General features: G+C 39.0%; 1 protein-coding gene across 1 annotated transcript; it reads left to right on the top strand.

Annotated features, from left to right (window-relative positions):
• The first annotated feature begins 10,382 nt into the window (after nucleotides 1-10,382).
• On the top strand, nucleotides 10,383-13,559 carry LOC127137554 (uncharacterized). Its single transcript, XM_051064013.1, has 4 exons — nucleotides 10,383-10,729; nucleotides 10,811-11,798; nucleotides 12,057-12,205; nucleotides 12,632-13,559. Exons 1-4 carry the CDS (start codon nucleotides 10,383-10,385, stop codon nucleotides 13,557-13,559), a joined length of 2,412 nt encoding a protein of 803 aa, XP_050919970.1.
• Nucleotides 13,560-18,008: the final 4,449 nt, after the last annotated feature.

Raw genomic sequence — 18,008 nt, 5'->3', positions numbered from 1 at the left:
CTCCGTCTGCTACTGCCTCATTCACCTGCCTTGCTGATAGAAACAAACTCTTTCCTTCCTCAATCTCAGGGAATATCACTGTCTTATCAAAACAGTTGATAGAAACTCGGTTAAACACCAACCAGTTCATACCCAGAATAACATCAATCTGCACTAGTGGAAGACACACTAGGTCCATCCCAAAGTCTCTACCAAAAATACTCAAAGGACAATTTAAACAAACCGAAGTAGTAGTCACTGAACCCTTCGCAGGAGTATCAATCACCATACTACCAAACATCTCAGATATCTCTAACTTAAGTTTCACAGCACAATCCAAAGATATAAAGGAATGAGTCGCACCTGTGTCAATAATAGCTACAAGAGGAAAGCCATTAATATAACACGTACCTCGGATAAGTCTGTCCTCACTGGAGGTTTGAGTTCCGGTCAAAGCGAACACCTTTCCAGTCTGAGATTTCTTTGGCTTCTGACACTGACTTCCAATATGCCCTTCTTCGCCACAATTAAAACAAATCATTTCCTTGTGCTTGCAATCAGCTATTGCATGACCAGTCTTACCACAGCGAAAACTCCTCTTTACTTCAGCAGTGCATACATTACTCTTATGACCAGCCTGACCACATTTGAAGCAAACTATACCAACAGGAGCACCTCCCCTACTGGTCCTCTGAGCCGGAGCAGCTCCTTGTTTCCCTTTTCCCACTGAAGCATCATACGGCTTGCCACGGTTTTGATGTTGCTTGCCCCTGCAGTCATTGACAATCTTGTAATGAGCATTATTGTCTTCTTCAAATATCCTGCAGCTATCAACCAATTCAGTAAAAATGCGTATCTTCTGATACCCAACAGCCTTCTTAATTTCAGAGCGCAGTCCGTTTTCAAACTTGATGCACTTTGAAAATTCAGCACCAGCACCAGTGTAATGAGGATAAAATTTAGACAGCTCCATAAATTTCGCAGCATAATCAGTGACAGACATGTTTCCTTGCTTCAGCTCAAGGAACTCAATTTCCTTCTTACCACGGACATCTTCCGGATAATACTTTCTCATGAATTCCCTACGGAATACATCCCAAGTAACGACTTCACCTGCCACGGTCAACCTCTCGTGAGTCTCTAGCCACCAGTCATCAGCTTCGACTGTTAGCATGTGAGTACCATACCGAACCTTCTGAGCTGGAGTGCAATCCATAACACTGAAGATTCTCTCAATCTCTTTCAACCATCCCAAGGCTGCATCTGGATCATGCTTCCCTTTAAACACCGGCGGATTCTCTCTTTGAAAAGTCGCCAAGCTACGTGATCCAGCATCTCCACCAGCATTTGGCAAGTTCTGCACAGCTTGTGTCATCGCTTGCATTGCGGCAGCCATTGCAGCGTCATTCCTTCCAGCCATTTCAACTTATCATTACAACACAACTTAAAGTTAGATTAGTAACAATTACACAATTGTTAGACAGTAACGACACGACAACTGGCCGGACATACCGACCTGCTCTGATACCACTAATGTAACACCCTTCTAAAATACCCCAATTATTTAAATAAAATAACGTATATAAATCAGAGTAATTATGCAATCAAGGGTGTCACACAACATTTCACCCCATAATAACTGTCATGCTCTTTTATTAACTCAAAACATAAAACATTTGCACAATACGCAGCAGATAGAGATCAAATCGATCATTCAAAACATGCAACATACTACATGTAAACTGGTTCAACAATCATCAACAACAATATTAAAATGTTCCCTCCCGATGTTACATCTATCAGAGCATGACCCACTTAGGAGACTACACTAGACTCCAAGCCTTAGCTTCTACTCAACTCATTGCTCGTTACCTGAAAAAAATAGTTGTAAGGGTGAGTTCCTCAATCGATATAACAAACATTATAAATTATCATGTTATGTTAAGTAAATTTACACGTTAATCACCCTAATCATATCCTGCATTCAGTAACGGCACATCAACTCAAATATCATACTCAATAACAACGTAAAATGCAACTCAATAACAACATAAAATGCAACTCAAATGAGACTCGACTCGTCATGCATGTGGTACCAATCGGAGTAAAACTCCCAACTTAAAATCATTGCCATTTTATTGGGCATCAAGGCATAAGCCTTCAACTTTCAACTTAAAATTTGCCAATCCAGGCCAACGTGGTGTGAGCAAAGCTCCGACTTAATGCATATGAATGTACATGGCATACACGACTTTACAATTCCGACAACATAATAATAATAGCAACACAACAAGGTTTTCAACATAATCAACTTATAATCAACTTTGGCTCATCAAGCCTACAACTCAGTATTTTTAACAACTTTTCGTACACGGAACAACTTAACAACTCAGTCATACTTGCATCGACACTTTATAACACAAACCCAACAAATTTTACTCATCAACATCAACTACAATATTACTTCATAACATAACTCAATCCCTACTATGTCACATACCAACATAGGCAAATCACCAATTATGTTCACAACATTAAAATATCAATTTTTCACTTTTCCAACAGTGTTAACCGGTTAACGCCCTGGGTTAACCGGTTAACGCAGGACAGAACACATTTTCTGGCAAAACGCAACAGTGTTAACCGGTTAACGCCCTGGGTTAACCGGTTAACGCAGGCAAAACAGCACATTTCCACAAAATATAACAGTGTTAACCGGTTAACGCCCTGGGTTAACCGGTTAACGCAGACAAAACAGCAGTTCCTGCGCTAACACAAGGCAGAATGCAGAGTTCTCCGCATTTTCCGCCGTTGGAGGACTTCCGGACCTCCGATTCCAATTCCGTAAAAAGCTCTACGTTCGGAAAATCACAACATACTCGAATACAAATTCAATTTCAGCTTTAACACAACTTAGCTAACACAATTTCTCAGTATTCAACAATCCCAATTCGGGTCAAATCAACGGTTTATCACTACCCATCACATGTTAATCTATAATACCCATTAAACGACGATAAACCCCCCTTACCTGAGATAATCCGGCAATCTCTAAGCTTCAAGCTTTTCCGTTCTTCAACCTTTGCTCTCTAGCTCTTCCTCTTTGCCCTTTCTCCACTTTTCACCTTTCAGCCGCTTCTCTGTTTCACGTGAAAACTCTTTACCAAAAATGAAACCCTTTTCTCTTATTCCAACTTATATATTTTCCACTAATTATTATTCCAAATAATAATAATAATAATAATAATCCAATAATTCAATTTATTTAGTTAAATTAATAAATATATTATTAACTTAATTTAAATAATTCTCTTATTTTATTCAGGGTGTTACAACTCTCCCCCACTAAAAGAGTTTTCGTCCTCGAAAACATACCTCAAGCGAATAACTCCGGATAAGACTCCTTCATCTGGCTCTCAAGTTCCCAAGTCACATTGCCACCTGCTGGTCCTCCCCAAGCTACCTTCACCAAGGCAATCTCTTTACCCCGCAACTGCTTCAACTCTCGATCCTCGATCCTCATAGGTGATGTTTCAACAGTCAGGTTATCTCTCACCTGTACATCATCTACTTGGATCACATGCGACGGATCAGGAATGTACCTCCTCAACTGAGACACATGGAAAACCTCATGCAAATTCGCAAGTGACGGCGGTAAAGCGATACGATAGGCTACCTCTCCTATCCTCTCCAAAATCTGATAAGGACCAATAAATCGAGGTGTCAACTTCTTTGACTTCAAAGCTCGACCAACACCAGTTATCGGAGTAACACGAAGAAACACGTGATCTCCCTCTCGGAACTCAAGGGACTTCCTCCTCTTATCATGATAACTCTTCTGACGACTCTGAGCAATTCTCATCTTCTCCTGAATCATCTTAATCTTTTTTGTAGTCTGTTGAACAATCTCCGGTCCAACCACAACACTCTCACCGGACTCATACCAACATAACGGTGTCCGACATCTCCTACCATACAAAGCTTCAAACGGCGCCATACCAATGCTCGAATGAAAACTATTGTTGTAGGTAAACTCAATCAACGGTAAATAACAATCCCAAGTACCTCCCTTTTCCAAAACACAAGCTCTCAAAAGATCCTCTAATGACTGACTCGTCCTCTCAGTCTGACCATCAGTCTGCGGATGATATGCAGAACTCAATCTCATCTTAGTTCCCAAAGCCTTCTGCAAACCTTCCCAGAACTTCGACGTAAATCTAGGATCTCTGTCCGAAACAATACTCGACGGAATACCATGCAAACTTACAATCTTCTCAATGTACAACTCAGCTAATCTCTCTAACGAATAATCCATTCTGATCGGAATGAAATGAGCCGATTTTGTCAATCTGTCAACAATCACCCAAATAGCTTCAAAATTCTTACTTGTCCTCGGTAAACCAGAAACAAAATCCATACTGATACTATCCCACTTCCACTCTGGAATAGCCAACGGTTGCATTAGCCCAGACGGCTTCTGATGCTCAACCTTTGACTTCTGACAAGTCAAACAAGAATAAACAAAACTCGCAATTTCTCTTTTCATTCCCGGCCACCAAAATAACTTTTTCAAATCATGATACATCTTCGTGGCTCCAGGATGAATACTCAACCCACTACGATGTCCTTCTTCAAGAATACTCTTCTTAAGTTCGGTAACATTCGGAATGCACACCCGACTACCAAATCTCACAACACCATTCTCATCAACTCTGAATTCGCCACCTTGACCTTGATTCACTAGAGTCAACTTATCAACCAACAGCACATCGGATTTCTGACCCTCTCTGATCTCATCCAGAATACCACTTGTTAACTTCAACATTCCCAACTTAACACTATTGTGAGTACTCTCACACACCAAACTCAAGTCTCTAAACTGCTCAAGTAAATCCAATTCTCTAACCATTAACATAGACATATGTAATGATTTCCGACTCAATGCATCAGCCACTACATTTGCTTTACCCGGATGGTAATTCAAACCAAAGTCATAATCCTTCAGAAACTCTAACCATCTTCTCTGTCTCATATTCAGCTCTTTCTGATCAAACAAATACTTTAAACTTTTATGGTCACTGAAAACTTCAAATCTTGACCCATACAAGTAATGCCTCCATAACTTCAGAACAAACACCACAGCTGCCAACTCTAAATCGTGCGTCGGATAGTTCCTCTCATGAACCCTCAGCTGTCTTGAAGCATAAGCTATAACCTGCTTATTCTGCATCAACACGCCACCCAAACCCAACAATGAAGCATCACAGTAAACCTCAAATGGTTCCGACGAACTCGGTAATATCAGAATAGGAGCAGTAGTTAACCTTCTCTTTAACTCTTGGAAACCTTCTTCACATTTTGAGTCCCAAACAAACGCTTGCCCCTTCCTAGTCAACATCGTCAACGGTAATGCCAACTTAGAAAATCCCTCAATGAACTTCCTATAATAACCAGCCAAACCAAGGAAACTTCGAATCTCAACAACAGACTTCGGAGCTTCCCACTTAGATACCGCTTCTATCTTAGAAGGATCAACAGCAACACCACCTCTTGAAATCACATGACCAAGAAAACTTACCTCTTCTAACCAAAATTCACACTTGGACAATTTAGCAAATAACTTCTTTTCTCGTAGAACTCCCAAAACCACTCTCAAATGTTCAGCATGCTCTTCTTCAGATTTCGAATATACCAAAATATCATCAATAAACACCACAACAAACTTGTCTAGGTACGGATGGAAAATCCTATTCATATACTCCATAAATACCCCAGGCGCATTAGTCACACCAAAAGGCATTACAGAATACTCATAATGTTCATACCTTGTTCTGAAAGCAGTCTTCTGAATATCCTCAGTTTTCACACGTATCTGATGATACCCAGACCTCAAATCTATCTTGCTGAACACACTCGCACCAACCAACTGATCCATCAAATCATCAATCCTTGGCAAAGGATACCGATTCTTGATCGTCACTTTATTCAGTTGCCTGTAGTCCACACACAACCTCATAGTACCTTCTTTCTTCTTAACCAATAGCACTGGTGCACCCCACGGTGACACACTCGGACGAATAAATTTCCTATCCAACAGATCTTCCAACTGACTCTTCAATTCAGTTAACTCAACAGCAGACATACGGTACGGAGCCATCGATATCGGTCTAGTACCAGGTACCAAATCAATCGAGAACTCCACTTCACGCTCTGGCGGCAATTCATTCACTTCTTCTGGAAACACATCGGAGAAATCACATACCACGCTAGATCGCAAATCGCCAGTTTATCTTTAGCCTCCAAGGTCGCTAACAGCATAAACAACTCTGCTTCGTCTGCTACTGCCTCATTCACCTGCCTTGCTGATAGAAACAAACTCTTTCCTTCCTCAATCTCAGGGAATATCACTGTCTTATCAAAACAGTTGATAGAAACTCGGTTAAACACCAACCAGTTCATACCCAGAATAACATCAATCTGCACTAGTGGAAGACACACTAGGTCCATCCCAAAGTCTCTACCAAAAATACTCAAAGGACAATTTAAACAAACCGAAGTAGTAGTCACTGAACCCTTCGCAGGAGTATCAATCACCATACTACCAAACATCTCAGATATCTCTAACTTAAGTTTCACAGCACAATCCAAAGATATAAAGGAATGAGTCGCACCTGTGTCAATAATAGCTACAAGAGGAAAGCCATTAATATAACACGTACCTCGGATAAGTCTGTCCTCACTGGAGGTTTGAGTTCCGGTCAAAGCGAACACCTTTCCAGTCTGAGATTTCTTTGGCTTCTGACACTGACTTCCAATATGCCCTTCTTCGCCACAATTAAAACAAATCATTTCCTTGTGCTTGCAATCAGCTATTGCATGACCAGTCTTACCACAGCGAAAACTCCTCTTTACTTCAGCAGTGCATACATTACTCTTATGACCAGCCTGACCACATTTGAAGCAAACTATACCAACAGGAGCACCTCCCCTACTGGTCCTCTGAGCCGGAGCAGCTCCTTGTTTCCCTTTTCCCACTGAAGCATCATACGGCTTGCCACGGTTTTGATGTTGCTTGCCCCTGCAGTCATTGACAATCTTGTAATGAGCATTATTGTCTTCTTCAAATATCCTGCAGCTATCAACCAATTCAGTAAAAATGCGTATCTTCTGATACCCAACAGCCTTCTTAATTTCAGAGCGCAGTCCGTTTTCAAACTTGATGCACTTTGAAAATTCAGCACCAGCACCAGTGTAATGAGGATAAAATTTAGACAGCTCCATAAATTTCGCAGCATAATCAGTGACAGACATGTTTCCTTGCTTCAGCTCAAGGAACTCAATTTCCTTCTTACCACGGACATCTTCCGGATAATACTTTCTCATGAATTCCCTACGGAATACATCCCAAGTAACGACTTCACCTGCCACGGTCAACCTCTCGTGAGTCTCTAGCCACCAGTCATCAGCTTCGACTGTTAGCATGTGAGTACCATACCGAACCTTCTGAGCTGGAGTGCAATCCATAACACTGAAGATTCTCTCAATCTCTTTCAACCATCCCAAGGCTGCATCTGGATCATGCTTCCCTTTAAACACCGGCGGATTCTCTCTTTGAAAAGTCGCCAAGCTACGTGATCCAGCATCTCCACCAGCATTTGGCAAGTTCTGCACAGCTTGTGTCATCGCTTGCATTGCGGCAGCCATTGCAGCGTCATTCCTTCCAGCCATTTCAACTTATCATTACAACACAACTTAAAGTTAGATTAGTAACAATTACACAATTGTTAGACAGTAACGACACGACAACTGGCCGGACATACCGACCTGCTCTGATACCACTAATGTAACACCCTTCTAAAATACCCCAATTATTTAAATAAAATAACGTATATAAATCAGAGTAATTATGCAATCAAGGGTGTCACACAACATTTCACCCCATAATAACTGTCATGCTCTTTTATTAACTCAAAACATAAAACATTTGCACAATACGCAGCAGATAGAGATCAAATCGATCATTCAAAACATGCAACATACTACATGTAAACTGGTTCAACAATCATCAACAACAATATTAAAATGTTCCCTCCCGATGTTACATCTATCAGAGCATGACCCACTTAGGAGACTACACTAGACTCCAAGCCTTAGCTTCTACTCAACTCATTGCTCGTTACCTGAAAAAAATAGTTGTAAGGGTGAGTTCCTCAATCGATATAACAAACATTATAAATTATCATGTTATGTTAAGTAAATTTACACGTTAATCACCCTAATCATATCCTGCATTCAGTAACGGCACATCAACTCAAATATCATACTCAATAACAACGTAAAATGCAACTCAATAACAACATAAAATGCAACTCAAATGAGACTCGACTCGTCATGCATGTGGTACCAATCGGAGTAAAACTCCCAACTTAAAATCATTGCCATTTTATTGGGCATCAAGGCATAAGCCTTCAACTTTCAACTTAAAATTTGCCAATCCAGGCCAACGTGGTGTGAGCAAAGCTCCGACTTAATGCATATGAATGTACATGGCATACACGACTTTACAATTCCGACAACATAATAATAATAGCAACACAACAAGGTTTTCAACATAATCAACTTATAATCAACTTTGGCTCATCAAGCCTACAACTCAGTATTTTTAACAACTTTTCGTACACGGAACAACTTAACAACTCAGTCATACTTGCATCGACACTTTATAACACAAACCCAACAAATTTTACTCATCAACATCAACTACAATATTACTTCATAACATAACTCAATCCCTACTATGTCACATACCAACATAGGCAAATCACCAATTATGTTCACAACATTAAAATATCAATTTTTCACTTTTCCAACAGTGTTAACCGGTTAACGCCCTGGGTTAACCGGTTAACGCAGGACAGAACACATTTTCTGGCAAAACGCAACAGTGTTAACCGGTTAACGCCCTGGGTTAACCGGTTAACGCAGGCAAAACAGCACATTTCCACAAAATATAACAGTGTTAACCGGTTAACGCCCTGGGTTAACCGGTTAACGCAGACAAAACAGCAGTTCCTGCGCTAACACAAGGCAGAATGCAGAGTTCTCCGCATTTTCCGCCGTTGGAGGACTTCCGGACCTCCGATTCCAATTCCGTAAAAAGCTCTACGTTCGGAAAATCACAACATACTCGAATACAAATTCAATTTCAGCTTTAACACAACTTAGCTAACACAATTTCTCAGTATTCAACAATCCCAATTCGGGTCAAATCAACGGTTTATCACTACCCATCACATGTTAATCTATAATACCCATTAAACGACGATAAACCCCCCTTACCTGAGATAATCCGGCAATCTCTAAGCTTCAAGCTTTTCCGTTCTTCAACCTTTGCTCTCTAGCTCTTCCTCTTTGCCCTTTCTCCACTTTTCACCTTTCAGCCGCTTCTCTGTTTCACGTGAAAACTCTTTACCAAAAATGAAACCCTTTTCTCTTATTCCAACTTATATATTTTCCACTAATTATTATTCCAAATAATAATAATAATAATAATAATCCAATAATTCAATTTATTTAGTTAAATTAATAAATATATTATTAACTTAATTTAAATAATTCTCTTATTTTATTCAGGGTGTTACATGGCGCCCCTTCTACTTAATTCCATTTCTTATTTCTCCTTTATTTCATATCAGTCTCGTTTATTTTATATGCATGTATCAAATTCTGTCATTCTTTCAATTATAAGGCAGATTACTTCCTCTGAGTCACAAAAGAATTAATATTCCAAAAGTTAACAAAGTTGTTTCAGGAATTTTGAAGGAAATGCATAAGTCTCAAAAGTTGGTGCATATCAAGTGGTAATCAGAGCATATTCCAAAAAAAAGGGCCGAAATATGGTAAATTGTTTATATTCTTGTTCTTCATTATTATCCATTTATCATTATAAAAAAAATTCGAAAAAAAAGGGTATAAGAAAAAAATTGAAAAAAAAAGGGATTTGATTGTTGAAGATTGTGATTCAAAAAAAAAATCTATTTTTTTTCTTGCCACGCTCTTAAAATTCTCCTGGTTTCCTTTGTTTTAGAGTCTTTTTTTTGTTTGCTGTTTTTTTTAAGTTTTTTGTGTGTTGATTATCATCTGAAATTGATTTCTTTGTGTTGATTCATTTTGGTTTCTCTAAAGAACTAAAAGAGCAAATTGAGTGGTAAAAGGCAGAGTGTTTTTATTATTACAAAAAAGCCACAAAAAAATGAGTGAAACACGAGTGATTGAGTCTAAACACGTGAGTAGAGTGGTGAGGTCCATTTTTAAACACTTGTTCCTAATTTCACAAATATTTCACAATTATGTCTAGTCCACCTTCACCTAGAACAGCAACTTTAACTGTATAGATCGTAGCCATGCGTGACAATTTTGAAAGATTGTTAAGAGAACAAGGTGAACAACTTCAACAAAGAATTGATGAGTTGGAAAGGAGGCCCCAAAATTCTAATGATGGTAGTGGTGATGAGGAGGAAAGAAGACGTAGAAGGAGACAAGGGGGAGATAATTTAAGGGGCATAAAAATTAAAGTTCCAACTTTTGTTGGAAAGAGTGACCCGGAGGCATATCTAGAATGGGAGACTAAACTTGAACAAATTTTTAATTGTCACAATTATTCTAATCTTGAAAAAGTGCAGGTTGCTTTTATTGAGTTCAAGGAGTATGCCTTAGTTTGGTGGGATCAATTGACCAAAGATAGAAGGAGGTATGCAGAACGACCAATTGATACTTAGGAAGAGATGAAAAGAATCATGAGGAGAAGGTTTGTTCCTTCCTATTATCATAGGGAATTGCACAACAAATTGCAAAGACTCACTCAAGGTTCTAAAAGTGTTGAAGAATATTTCAAGGAGATGGAAGTTCTCAAAATTAGAGCTAATGTAGAGGAGGACGATGAAGCAACTATGGCTAGGTTTCTCCATGGTCTAAATCATGACATTAGTGACATAGTGGAACTTCATCACTATGTTGAAATGGATGAATTGGTACACCAAGCTATCAAAGTGGAACAACAACTCAAAAGAAAGAGCCAAGCAATGAGAAATTCCACCACTTTCAATTCTCAAAGTTGGAAGCACAAAACAAAGAAGGAGGGTGCTTCATCATCTAAGGAAGCCACGGTTGAAAACAAAGGTAAAACTATTACATCTTCTTCTTCAAGTGTTTCAACTAACAAAAGTGTTAAGTGTTTCAAGTGTCAAGGCCAAGGACATATTGCATCTCAATGTCCAACAAAGAGAACTATGCTTATGGAAGAAAATGAAGAAATTGTTGAAGAGGAGGATGGTGATTATGATGAGGAGTTTGAAGAAGAAATACCTAGTGGAGATTTACTCATGGTGAGAAGAATGTTGGGAAGCCAAATAAAGGAGGAGGATATAAGTCAAAGAGAAAACCTTTTTCATACAAGATGCTTTGTGCAAGGAAAGGTTTGTTCTTTAATAATTGATGGAGGAAGTTGTACAAATGTTGCAAGCACGCGTCTGGTTTCTAAACTAAAATTGGAAACAAAACCTCACCCTAAGCCTTACAAACTCCAATGGCTTAATGGAAGTGTAGAAATGCTTGTTAATAAACAAGTTGAGATTTATTTTAAAATTGGAAAATATGAGGATGTAGTGTTGTGTGATGTAATACCAATGGAAGCTAGTCATTTGTTATTAGGAAAGCCTTGGCAATTTGATAGAAAAGACAATCATGATGGGTACTCCAATAAGTACTCTTTTATGTATCATGATCAAAAGATCAATCTTGTACCGTTAAATCCTAGTGAGGTGAGAGAAGATCAAAGAAAAATGAGAGAAAAATATGATCAAGAAAGAAAAGAAAAAGAAAAAGAAAAAGAAAAGAATGAAAAGAAAAAGAATGATAAAAGAGAAAAGAAACAAAGTTTAATTGCAAAAAAAAGAGATGTGAAAGAAGCAATTGTGTCACACCAGCCTTTGTACTTGCTCTTTTGCAAGGAGGTGCCTTTGCTAACCACTATTTCTAATGAAAAAAAATTGCCAAATTATGTTGAGTCTCTTTTGCAGGAATTTAAAGAATTGTTTCCGAAAGAGGTGCCAAGTGGTTTACCACCTATAAGAGGAATTGGACATCATATTGATCTCAATCCAGGAGCATCTTTGCCTAATAGGCCAGCATATAGAAGCAATCCACAACAAACTCAAGAGATACAAAGGCAAGTTGCTGAATTGATAAGTAAAGGATGGGTAAGAGAAAGTTTAAGTCCTTGTGTTGTCCCTATTATTCTAGTCCCTAAAAAGGATGGTAGTTAGAGGATGTGCACTGATTGTAGGGCCATTAACAATATTACCATTAAATATAGGCATCCTATTCCTAGACTAGATGATTTGCTTGATGAATTGTGTGGTGCATGCTTATTTTCTAAAATTGATTTGAAAAGTGGATATCACCAAATTAGAATAAGGGAAGGGGATGAATGGAAAACTGCTTTTAAAACAAAATTTGGTTTGTGTGAGTGGATGGTTATGCCTTTTGGATTAACTAATGCACCTAGTACTTTCATGAGACTAATGAACCATGTGTTAAGGGAGTTCTTGGGTAAGTTTGTTGTTGTGTATTTTGATGATATTTTGATTTATAGCAAGAACTTAGATGATCATTGCATTCATTTAAGGGCTGTTTTGCAAGTGCTAAGATATGAAAATTTGTATGTCAACCTAGAAAAATGTGTCTTTTGCACCGATCATGTGATTTTCTTAGGTTTCATTGTGAGCTCTAAAGGAGTCCATGTTGATGAGGAAAAGGTGAAAGCCATTCGAGAGTGGCCTCCTCCCAAAAATGTAAGTGAGGTAAGAAGCTTTCATGGTTTGGCTAGTTTTTATATGAGTTTTGTGAAGGACTTTAGTACCTTGGAAGCACCCCTCAATGAAATTGTTAAAAGGGATGTTGGTTTTAAATGGGGTGAAAAACAAGAGCAAGCCTTTGCTGCCCTAAAGGAAAAGCTCACCCAAGCACCAATTCTTGCATTGCCTAATTTTTCTAAATCTTTTGAAATTGAATGTGATGCATCTAATGTGGAAATTGGAGCTGTTTTGTTGCAGGAAGTTCATCCATTTGCTTATTTTAGTGAAAAGCTAAAAGGGTTTGCCCTTAATTATTCTACATATGATAAGGAATTGTATTCCTTGGTGAGAGCTCTACAAACTTGGCAATATTACTTGCTGCCCAAAGAGTTTGTCATTCATAGTGATCACGAATCCTTGAAACATTTGAAGGGACAAGGTAAGTTGAATATGAGGCATGCCAAGTGGGTTGAGTTTCTTGAACACCTTCCTTATGTAATCAAGCATAAGAAAGGTAAATCTAATGTTGTGGCAGATGCACTCTCAAGAAGACATGTCTTGCTTTCTACTCTTGAAACAAAAGTTTTTGGTCTTGAGCATATTAAAGATTTGTATAAAAGTGACCTTGAATTTTCTTCAAATTTTTTAGCTTGTGAGCATACTGCCTTCAATGGGTATTTTAGGCACAATGGCTATTTATTTAAAGAAAAAAAACTGTGTGCCTAAAGGTTCCATTAGAGAACTACTTGTAAAAGAGGCGCATGAGGGAGGATTAATGGGTCATTTTGGGGTTTCTAAAACTCTAGAATTCTTAAAAGAACATTTTTATTGGCCTCACATGAAAATTGATGTCCAAAAGCTTTGTGAAAGATGCATTGTGTATAAAAAGGCTAAATCAAACGTTATGCCTCATGTGTCATCCGGTGAACTGACTTTGTGTTTTTTTTGCTTTGGAAAGCAAATGTCGCGGATAGCAAGAGTCGCCACCGACTTTTCTTTTATCCAATAAGGAAAGGCGGAAAAGAACAGGAAAGACCTTGATTAGATTTTGGGTTCGGGAGGTACATTATACAAAGGGAAGGTGTTAGCACCCTTTGTATCCATGGTTATCCATGGGCTCTTAATTGCTTAATCACTTATGTTTTTCTTGTCTGAAAAAGTGTTTGAGAACTGTTTAGGAAATGTTTTGGAAAGAGAGTTTAACTTTGTAATGATTCTTGTACGAATGTATACAAAGTATTTATCTCGTTTAATTTTGAAAGCTGTTTAGAAAAATATAACTTGGCAATGATTCTAGTACGAATGTATACCAAGTGGTGATTTTCTAATAGATGTTTTGCAAAGTGTGAGGTGTGAAAAGTATTTTAAGTTGTGAGTCAGCACTTAAGAGTTATACCTACCCTAGGTCTTTATAGGTATTTCCTATCCTTAGGAGGGTAAAACTGTCCTTACTATTGAGAAGTAAGTAGTATTATCCTTTGGATGTAAAGGGACATCGTAGGGTCATCGATTGGTCATTGAAGGCAACATTTGTAAGGATACCTTAGCATTCGAAGGGACGATCATCATTTAACCGTAGTCTACAACGACGGGCCATCGAGGGACAAAATTATATATTCGCAGGCGACATCCGAGGGACTATGATTTATCTTATAGGGACATGATGATTTAATCGAAGGGTCTTTGCTAAGTGTATCCCCACATTCATGGGACATGACCGTAATACCGTAAGGCAACAAAGAGAGGGTCAAGATCATATATTCAAAGGCAACATTTGTAATCAGTTAGGTAATTAGGATGAATCTCCACAAGGGTATCCCACAAATAAAGTGGAATACCTAGCACGCTACCTTCTTTGGGAGTACGTGAGACCTCACAAAATTTAGCAAACAGGTCAGAATACCAAATGGGGTGCGGTCAATAGTTGCACCGAACAAAGGAATCGCAGCAGTAATAATGTCAGACAAATAATACACAGTTATGATAGAACTTGTTAGATAAGCACAGAACAGAACAGAACCAAAAAATCAGCGACTGTCATGTTCGCTACTGCCTCGCCTAGCAAAGGCTTGGCGAACGCTCGCTACATGTTCGCTTAGCGATGTGTTAGCGAACGGCTGCGAGTTTTGAGTCTAATAACAGTACGATTTCAGCAAGCTCCAAACCCTATGGCATCCCTTACAGAAATTACATGGTTAAACATTCAAGATATCCATGCATTCTTAAATCCACATGCAAAACCTACGATATATTTATAAATTCAATCATAATATCACATGTAAATTGGGAGCATAAAGCGGTAGTGGTAGTGCAAACCTGTTTGCAATTGAATTGCCACGTTGAATTGGCAGATCACTCTTAGGGTTGGTGTCGGGTTGAGTTGGGCGGAGGTAACCTTTGTGCAGATGAGTTTCCTTCAGGGTTTCCTTTAGGGTTGCTCTGAATTCTCTTGGTTAGCCTCCAGGGTTTGCTGTTTATGTTTGTGCTTCCTTGCTAGGGTTTCTGTCCTTCTGTTCCCCCTTGTTTGTGAATGAAACTCTGCTATTTATAATAATTGCGTCTTGGTGGGCTCAGAATGAAGCCCAAAATTTCTGGTATTCGCAAGCTTCTCTAGGCGAGTGGTGCAGCGAAGGGTTCGCTAGGCGAAGGATTTTGCTCGCCTAGCGAGCAAGCTATTTTAAGTCATTTGCTGGATTTGGCCACATGTGTGCTGGGTCTTTGTTCTTTTAAGATCAATGTCTTGAAAAATGAGTTGGAGTGCCTTGAAAAATGTCTTGCAAGATTAACGGGCAAATTTTGGGGTATGACAGCTGCCCCTGTTCAATATTCATAAACCGAGAGAGTTAGAATGGTATATATGCCATTCGTGATCTGGAGGTGGAAGATTATTGAACACTTAGAATGCCCCAAAAATGTGCGCTCGTTAATTAAAAGTTATTCTTGATGGAGATGGGCTTAGAGATGCCATCCGGGAAGTTTTGATGATGAAAGATCGGAATGGATCGTATGCTGCTGGGGATAAAGGATCAGAAGGGATCATACGCGAGATCGTATCTGAATTGCGGAATGAACCGTCTATTAGGCTGCATCTGGAGAGGTAAAGATCAGAATGGATCGTACGCTAGATTGTATCTGAGTAGCAGAATGAGTTGTCCATTAGGCGGGTGACTTCGCTGGGGATGAAAGATCAAAATGGATTGTACGCTAGATCGTATCTGAGTTGCAGAATGAGCCGTCCATTAGGCTGTATCTGAGAAATAAGGGTCAGAATGGATCGTACGTTAGATCGTATCTGAGTTGCAGAATGAACCGTCTATTAGGCTGCATCTGGAGAAAAAGTAGTCGTACGCTAGACTACACCTCGGGATGTACCGTACGCTAGGTAGTATCTGAGGAATGAAGATCAGAATGGATCGTACGTTAGATCGTATCTGAGTTGCAGAATGAGTCGTACGTTAGGCTGTATCTGACAAAAAGTAGTCGTACGCTAGACTACACCCCTGGATGTACCGTACGCTAGGTAGTATCTGAGGAAATGAACATCCAAATGGGTCGTACGCTAGACCGTATTGGACTAGTTGAAGGAATCATATGTTGGGCTGAATCAGAATGAACCGTACGTTAGGCTATATCTGATAATATTTTTATATGTTGTATTTGCAATAAATGTCTGGGGTGGGCTTAAAGATGCCACCAATAGGAGGATATCAGATTACTTATCCGAATGAATGTTTATATGGATTATATCTGAAAGATGTATTTGAATCTTGAATGTAATCGATAAAGATGTCTGTCTGAATGGATCTTTATTTTGACTGTATCAGGAGGATAATTAACCTGAAAAATAAAGTTAGCTTTATGCCATGTCATGATGCATGAGATATTTTATGCTTTCAAAAATAAATGCGAATATTGTATGCATGCGTATGCTGTGAAATGATGTAATGAATGAATTATGCGTCTGAAAAGTTTTTCCAGGGGAAAAAAAATCCCAATATTCTGGTTGGAGATATTTGTATTTATGACCCTTTCTTAGCTGGGGATACTTGATTTCTGTCTGATGATAGAAATATTCAACAGGACCTGGCTGGGGGATAGAAGAGATGACCAGTCTGTCTAGTAATGCCAATTTCTTCTGGGAAATGATTAGTTTTGCTGGGGAAAGGATTTGTAACCGGACTTGTTGGAAAGCATGGTTAGACCTTATCCTCGACCCTAAAGTCTTTTAGTAACTGCTATTGCTATTTTATGCATGTATTTTCGGTAAACATCAATCATGTTCAAACGCATATACTCATTCGAATCAAATCAATGGACGTTTATGCAAACAAAACAGAGAAAGTAAAACAAAAACATCTTTTTGGAAATAAAATTGTATTGATTTTGACAGAGGGCCTATAAACAGGCAATTTGTGTACAAGGAGACAAAAATCCTAGTAAGAGGAAATTGTCAAGAAAACAAAGAGAAAGCTATGTAGAAAAAGTCCCATCGATTTTAATTCCACTACTGTCATTATGTCTTCAAGCCTCTCATCTCCTGCTGTCGGATAAAAGTGATTGGCTTGTTTAGTCCCTTTGACTTGGGTGAAGCTGACTGAGAACGGGACATAGTCATACGCTTTTATCCCTAATTTTTGCCTGGACCGCCTTTTTAGGTTTTCAGTCCACCAGGATACCCTTTTTCGCCCAAGCCGCCTTTTCAGGTTTTCGACTTGCCAGGTGTACATTTTTATATGTTTATCCCTAATTTTTGCTCGAACCCTTTTGGTTCGCCGGGATGCCCTTACTTTTGCCTAGATACGTCGACCTAGCGGGTCTCTTTTATGCGTAGTATCTTTTAACTATATCTGCGTTCACGGGATGTGGGAAGTCTTTGCCATCCATTGTAGCAAGTATCATGGCTCCACCAGAGAATACCTTCTCAACTACAAATGGCCCTTTGTATGTGGGAGTCCATTTGCCTCTGGGATCACCTTGTGGTAGAATGATACGCTTGATCACCAAGTCGCCAATTTGATACACCTGTCTCTTGACCTTTTTGTTAAATGTCTGGGTCATGCACTTCTGATATATCTGCCCATGACAAACAGCCGCAAGTCTCTTTTCATCAATCAAATTTATCTGATCGAGTCGAGTCTGAACCCATTCATCCTCGTCTAAACCTGCCTCTTTCAT

The sequence above is a fragment of the Lathyrus oleraceus genome, chromosome 4 (assembly GCF_024323335.1).
Source record: "Lathyrus oleraceus cultivar Zhongwan6 chromosome 4, CAAS_Psat_ZW6_1.0, whole genome shotgun sequence".
Classification (NCBI taxonomy): domain Eukaryota; kingdom Viridiplantae; phylum Streptophyta; class Magnoliopsida; order Fabales; family Fabaceae; genus Lathyrus; species Lathyrus oleraceus.
This window is presented reverse-complemented; position numbering and strand designations above follow the sequence as displayed.

Coding starts and splice junctions, on each gene's coding strand:
- LOC127137554 (XM_051064013.1), top strand. CDS start 10,383: ATGCGTGACAATTTTGAAAGATTGTTAAGAGAACAAGGTGAACAACTT. Junction 10,730..10,810: donor TTGACCAAAGATAGAAGGAG/GTATGCAGAACG, acceptor CTATTATCATAG/GGAATTGCACAACAAATTGC. Junction 11,799..12,056: donor TACCGTTAAATCCTAGTGAG/GTGAGAGAAGAT, acceptor TCTCTTTTGCAG/GAATTTAAAGAATTGTTTCC.